At 47.5% G+C, this 7,248-nt stretch overlaps 1 protein-coding gene across 3 annotated transcripts in view; it reads right to left on the bottom strand.

Moving 5' to 3' along the window:
• Positions 1 to 717: 717 nt before the first annotated feature.
• Positions 718 to 7,248, bottom strand: part of CORO2A (coronin 2A) — a 46,010-nt gene continuing 39,479 nt past the window's right edge. For all 3 annotated transcript variants that reach the window (XM_032206276.1, XM_032206278.1, XM_032206277.1), the window contains 6 exons: positions 6,527 to 6,631; positions 6,078 to 6,174; positions 5,421 to 5,533; positions 4,921 to 5,011; positions 4,369 to 4,634; positions 718 to 3,571 (listed from right to left, as the gene is read on the bottom strand). In XM_032206276.1, the coding sequence (XP_032062167.1) occupies positions 3,440 to 3,571; positions 4,369 to 4,634; positions 4,921 to 5,011; positions 5,421 to 5,533; positions 6,078 to 6,174; positions 6,527 to 6,631 (804 nt within the window). In that variant the 3' untranslated portion in view covers positions 718 to 3,439. The remainder of the gene's footprint in view (positions 3,572 to 4,368; positions 4,635 to 4,920; positions 5,012 to 5,420; positions 5,534 to 6,077; positions 6,175 to 6,526; positions 6,632 to 7,248) is intronic.

Genomic DNA, 7,248 nt, shown 5'->3' with positions numbered 1-7,248 from the left:
AAGTTGTGCCAGGGGAGGTTCAGGCTGGAAATGAGGAGACATTTCTGCTCAGAAAGAGCAGTCAGGCACTGGGATGGACTGCCCAGGGAAGTGGTGGAGTCACCGTCCCTGGGGGTGATCAAGGAGAGGTTGGACGTGGTGCTTGGGGACATGGTTTAGTGGGTGACATTGGTAATAGAGTGATGGTTGGAGCAGATGATCTCAGAGGTCTTTTCCAACCGTAATGATTCTGTGAGTCTACGCGCAGTTCACTACATTGCTGCAGCACTCTGCTAAATCAAAATCCCGCATAACGTCAAATATCTTCAGATATGTAAATTTGTTATTAATACACTAAACATTCCTTATGTGGAATACCTAACAAAGCCCGGTCAGAGCATACTGGACTGCAAGGCAGCTCGGTCAGGAAGCACCTCACCATGCAGGACAACCTTCCAGAGGGGGGTGGTTTACTCAAAACGACGTACGGAGCTGTGTAATGCAGAACCCTTTGAAATGGCCACCCTCTTGCAGCATCAGGGGCAGGTGGGAAAGATAGACAACAGCAGAGCGATGTGCGTAAGGCTGGGCGCAGCCTGCCTGCTAACATAGGGCCCTGCCTTCACACGAGTGAAAGAGACAGCAGGTGATACCCCTTCCTGACAATGAGAAGCCAACAACCTTGTATTACAAATTCTAAATATATTTATTATTCAGTTACATTTGCTTTTCATTGCACAATTTTTTTTCTTTATCCCCATGTTTTGCATTTTTTTAAAAAGCTGTTAGGAGTTTTAGAAACTGTTAAAATGATCATGTAAGTCAATTTAGGCACAGTTCATTAAAACGCAACTACATTTCTTCCACTTATTTCTCTCTGAAAAATTTATGGTTGCATTTGAGCTCCAAATTGAAACACATTTCACAGTCTACACTTTTATGGGCATCCTGTCTGAAAAACAAGGTTTGATTAAGTAGTCTTGCCTTATCAAAGGTCTCCAGCAAAGCCTAAATGAAAGCTACTCCTTTTCCAGAAATGCTGAAATCAACACAACCCTAAGATAAGAACCATAGTGGCTGACCAATTTTTATGCTATCCAGATATAGCATGACAATAAAGCAGTCCTCAAGGGGACATAAAAGTCCCCTGAAAAAAAAAAATTACTCTAACTTGGAAATAATTTAAATAATTTATTCTGTATGAAAAATAAGCAAAAAATTTCCAGCGAACAAAACCCAACATGGTGGCAGGGAAAGTGTCATATCACATGGAGTGCTGGGGTTGTGTCAAGCACTTCTTCATACCTGCTGTAGCAATAGCTTGAAAAACAGTGTCATATTCCTGGACTAAACTCAGTGAAAATGGCTTTGAAGTCTGAAGCTGTCAGGCCTGCTTGACATGGCTGAAAAACTGTGAGCTACGAGATTTCTTATCTAGCTGATCTCTTTGGTGAGAAAAAGCCTGATCGCTTCTAGTGTAAGATTCACGTTGGATTTAAAGCTGTGTCTGGGGTGAGCTGTTTTCGCATACATCTGCATACTGCAGAGTGTGCACAGGGTGCAGGAAAGTCCACTCTAGAAGACTTGAAATGAGCTGAAGTTTGGTTCAACAATGTTGTTGCAAATATATATATATATTTTTATTTTTTTTTACAAAAAGAGTAGTGTTAAATAAGTGACCGATGCTAAAGGGCTTTTCCTGAAAGAAAAATAACATCTATCCCCTCTGTAATGTTTCAGAGACAAAAAATGTTGATGATGTTTTAGCACCCAGTTGCTGCTGTGTTAGAAATGAATTAAATATTTTTGAAAGCTGGGTAAAGATTTTGCTGTGGAGAAAATGAGATGCCGAAGTCTTTGTATGATTCTAATATGTTAGCATTTAGTGCCCATGAGTTCCCTCCTGACTACTGCTTTCAGTGGAAGCCAGAAGAGCATCTCACATGAGCACAGGCAGTGCACAGCCTTTAATCCCCTTCATGGGGGAGTTATGTTTGCAGGAACTTCTGATTATACAGATTTTTTATTTTTAACTTCAGGAAAAAAAAAAAAACAAAAACAAAATCAGGCTTCAGGGAACCAGCAGGCAATACTATTCACTCCTATATGTGCCACAACAGATGTGCACGGTTACAGATTAAACAGCATTTGCTTGCTCTGTCTGGGACAAGGATGTCTGCATCAGCTCTGCATTTGGGGCAAGGAGAATCATTCCCCCCTCGGGAGCTGCTGCTGCACTCAGACCCCGGGGCTGCTGACAGCATGTTCTCTTCATGCTCTGCCCCATCAGCCCGCAGCCCTCAGGAGCAAATGAGAGGAGACCCCCAGACACCAGCAAGGCACAGGGGTGTCCATGCTCTTCCTCTGTGCAGCTGCTGACCCAGCTCTGCACAACGGGGACAGCCTGCATAAATGTGGTCGCAGGGGCCAGCTCTGAAACCGAGGATGGGACCTGCAGCCTGCAGCTGATCTTGCCCAAGGCAAAAGAGAGAGGTGCAAGGGACGGAGCAGCACAGTCTGGAAGGGGGAGCACAGAGCCACAGGTGGCTGCAGACACGGGACGAGGCGCTGGCACCCGGGAGCTAAGGAAGCAGCAGCTGTGGGCACAAGGACATGCAACAATTCATCAATCAGGAAGGGCTGTTCATGGCTGGCCATGGTCCCACGATCCACCCGTCGTTGAGACTGCACTTCCAGCACTGTTGCTGAAGGGTTTGCAGCAGGCTGGGTGTCTTTGGTAGAAGGAGGGGAAGAAGCCACTGGCGGAAAGGGCCGAGAGACCTGCAGCTTCTCTGGTGGGAAACAGCCCACATCATTGCCCCGTTAGAGTGGGAACTCCAAACAGACAATCCTCCTTCACATATCACCGAAGTGCTGGCCCTTGGCAGCCCCAGTGCAACCTCCTGCATCGAGCAGGGTTATCCCCAGCACCAGGTCAAGGTAGCTGCAGCTTCGGAAAGCCACAAGCTGCAGGGCCAAGTTGTGAGGCAAGAGAGGGCCATAAGGATTGCTTTGGAGTCAGCTGCAGAGCTGTCTCCCAGGGCAGGAGGACAGCAGTCACGGGAGCCATGCTGTTGTGTCTGGGGGTGGGAAAAGAAGCCAGCAGCTGCCTTCACTCTCCCATCCTCATGTCATAGGGGCAGCAAAACAGGTTGTGGTCCTAGAGCTTGACAGGTGGTTCCTCCAGGACGAGAAGAGCAAGATTTTCCAAAGTCTTACTACCATTAGTGCATGATCTTCTGACATGAGTGAGTGACAAGCAAGAGGACTCTGAAGAAGCTCATCATGTCCATCAATAACTGTGTGGTGTCGAATGGGAAAATGTGACCATCACAAGCCAAGAAAGTCCATGCTGCCTGAAGCATCAGTTTTTCCCCCAGACAAAAAATCTAGAAGTTCTCTGTAGGAAGTGGAGTCTGCTGCAGCTGTGGAGGTGCAAAGAGCTGCAAGGCCAGCACCCTCAGTACATGCCAATGACCATGTGGAGGTTTCTGAGCTCCAGCTCCATCTGTTTAATTTGGACATCTCTCTGGTTTACCACCTCACGCAGTCTACGTATTTCTTCCTGTTGTCGGTAAAACATGTGCAGAAGCTGGAAGAAAAGACACATTTTGCTTCCTTTACACTAACGAAGCACAGACTGATCCTGTCAACTGCTACCAGTCCTGCCACATCATTTATGAGAAAAATGACACCTAAGGAGGGGACTTTCAACCAAAAAAATGGTCATCAGCAGTCTCCTGCTAGCTTGGGCTGTGAACATAAGTCTTTTCTCAGAAACATTTGGCAATGCTACTCTGCTTAAATCAACAGAAAATACAGCCTGCCTAATGCTGATGAAACAGAGGAGAGCATTTGGACTCTAGATTCCTGGATCTGCCACATCTCCTACTCTGACCTTAGGACCTTATCCTTCTTCCTTCTGATCATGCTCTTTCCTCACTGGGTGAGACGAGCGCGGCCTTTCACTGTGCATGCAGCAGAGCACCCAGCTCTGAAAGGGTTGCTTCTGTAACCTCAGGGGGCAGGTTAAGAGATGCGCAGAATAATATCATTTTCACACCACAGGGAAATTCAGCTCTGTAAATTCCTACCCTGTCAAGCTGCAGATGTTAAAATCTTGCATAGCTAAAATGGGTGTCTGAGCATGGCTGCAGGAAGAAAAGCCTTCCAGGGCTCCTAAATGCAAACAAGCTGCATCTACTCAAAAATGTCCCTGAGCTGCCAATGACTGTGGGCTTTCCAGTCACCACAAAGACCTCACACTGGTCTAGGCTCTGCAGAATAAACCCTCTCTGGATTTTGCTACATTATGAATGGCACCTTTTAGCCAGCTGACTCTGGGTCTCCCCTCACCCAGCCCCAACCCTTCAACCCAGGCCTTCATACCTCATTTTCAGTTTTTGGTGGTGGGCACTCAAATACGTCAAAGCCATTGGAAAGATGCGTTTGGTCCTTTTTTGGCAACCTCTCCCTCACTTCCAGCTGCTTTCCACTGTCTTGGATTTCACTTTTCTTCTGCATCTCCACTGGTGCCGTTGCTTCTCCCCGGCCTTGGTAATGGTCAGTAGTTTTCAGCCGTGGCTCTGGCTCGAGATATTGTGGTAAGGAATCCACATTTCCAGAGCCTGGTCTCAAGGACACCAAGAGAGGTCCTAGGGAGGGAGGCAGGTGACTGGTTAGCACTCACAAACCACATTCAGAAATCAGCAGTAAGCAATTCTTTCAACCAGCCTGCAGGGATGAACATGGAAGCACCTGACAGGAAAGCTTTCCAGAGTTCACAGCGGTGAACATTTCAGCCACTAATTTATTTTAGTCTACAGCTACATTTGTTACATCTCTCCTCTTCCTCTTTCCAATTTCCCAGGCCAGAGGGCCAGCGGCATCTTACCCAAGCCCTGGGGAGCTGAAGGGTTGGGGAGCTCTCTGTGTGCTGACCTTTGTTAATACCGTTCAGCCACTCCTGCGCTGTCAGTGCTGGCTGGGCTCCAGTGGTCAAGGGGTAGATGTCTTCCTGGTATGACTCCGACTGCAAGCAAACAAAGGAGTCGCTACATCAGAAAGGTTTTGCTTCAGAAGGATCATACTGGAATGTGGTGGAGAAGGAAGCTTCTTTCACCTCAGCTCAGGGAGTATGCCAAGAGCACTCACTGCCGTGTACAGCCAGTTGACCTGACAATGAGGCACATGAGCAGAGGAGATTGCTGAGTGTGTCCTGCACAGGAAATTTGGCCACTACATGGAGATCTGAGTTACCCAACCAAGGATAGTTGGCAGGACTGCCCTACTAGCTGACCAGCTTTGTGCCTCAGACAGGGAAAAAGAAAATCCCTTGTTCTACCAGCTCTCCTGCCACCCAGCAGGCACAGAGAGGAGGCACTGCCCTCTTATTCACTGATACTTGTCCCCGACACAGGCATGACCTGAGGCTCACTTACCCGTCGAGGCACAATCATGGAGACGGGCTCTATCAAGCTTTTAGTTGGGATCAGTTTGTAGAAACGGAAAATCTCACAAGCCGACACTTCAAGGCCTCTTTTTGGCATCATTCCTGGCGGGATAGCATAAAAGAAACAAGGTATAAATCTCCTGAAGAAAGTTAGTGTCATCCATCATGGAAAAAGGACCACCAAACAAAGGACCACTGAACAACAGGAGTTGGACTGCCAACTCAACAGCAGTGTGGTCTGAAACTGTGACCCAAAACTGTCTCAGTGTCACAAATTACGAGTAAAGTCAATCTTTTTTTTTTTCTTTTTTTTTCTTTTTTTTTCTTTTTTCTGTCAGACCACATGGTTACACACAGGATTTGTGGTTCTCGTGCTGAACCTCCTGTTCATTATTCCTTCTCATGAACTGGAAATAGAGTGACCAGAACTGAGCAGACCTGGCAGGTGATGTCACAGGTGATGTCACATTTCCATTTCATGAAGTGACTTTTAAAAAGATTATGACAATAAAATCAGGACGCTGTACACTGGAGGGAAACAATGGCAACAGGAGTTCAATGCTGGAAATCTTGGGGCAGAGTCCCAAAGGGCAAGGAACACCCTGTGCCTCTAAATGTGGTGTTAGACATACACGGTGACACTCACCAATTCCTTTCTGTGGTAAATGAGAATGATATTCCGTCAGGTAGTTCAGATATGGCTTCTCAGGGCTTATCTCATAGTACCGTATATTTCCATCACCCTAAACACAAAGGAAATGAACATGACTCAGGTTCTGCTATCCAGCATGAGGCTCTGAGAAGAATGTATGGCCCCAGAAGCCATGCAAGGTCAGGAACATAAGCACCTCCCATGTAAATATTTACCCCCAAATTGCAGTGTGGGGATCTGCAGCGTACCTTCCCACAACAAACACGGCTTGTCTGCAGTAGAAAACATGGCCTGACACCGCAGTATCCTCAGACCCCACCCCATCAGTCCTCAGGCCGATGTGCCTTAGGAGCACCCATGACTTCGGTCTGAACAATGCTGGTGACACAACACAGGCTAAGAGGAGAATCAGACCAGCATTTGCTGACTCAAAAGGCGCTCACCTTTCCAACAACGTAAAGCATGTTCGTGTCTGAGTCGTAGAAGGGAAACAGGAGCCCCGAGGAGCCATCCAGATCCTCCTCCACTAAAGGCACAGAAAGGTCATTCTGGGCAGGACACAGGAAAAACAAACAGCTAGAATCACCCGTGGGTCACCTCGAGTCAGGAACACCTTACTTGAACCCCACCTTGGAGTGACACAGACTTCCTCAAAGCTCCACAGGAGGGAAGCTAGCGAGCTCTCGACAGAGCGCAGCATGTCAAGACATCACTGGGTACTTGGCCATGTTTCAGGGGTAGATATAATACGAAAAACTGCTTGCTTCTACGTGAAGGCCATATGGGCCGCCAGACTCAGGAGGATGAAGGGCATGTCTGCACTGTACACCGAATTATTCGGGTTCCCTTACTGTCTCTGGTTAAGGTGATACCTTGACGATAGTGCACCACAAGAACAAAAACAGCCTACAGTAGCTGACAAGTCTCAGCACTGCACGGTGAGAAGAAGTGCACTGCAAGGGCAAAAGTCCCCATCAGCCTTTTGCAGCTAAGCCTGGACACAGCATACTGCTGCATGCACAAGTCTGCTACGTCCTGTAAGACCAGGGTAAGACCAGCAGTGCAGAACAGAGCAGTGAAACCCTGATGTGAATCCATGGCATTACCCCTGTGCTCAGCTTTGTGGAAAGCCTCTGGATGGCAGCACAGCGACCTGCCCCCCATA

Source organism: Aythya fuligula, chromosome Z (assembly GCF_009819795.1).
Source record: "Aythya fuligula isolate bAytFul2 chromosome Z, bAytFul2.pri, whole genome shotgun sequence".
In the NCBI taxonomy this organism is placed as follows: domain Eukaryota; kingdom Metazoa; phylum Chordata; class Aves; order Anseriformes; family Anatidae; genus Aythya; species Aythya fuligula.
This window is presented reverse-complemented; position numbering and strand designations above follow the sequence as displayed.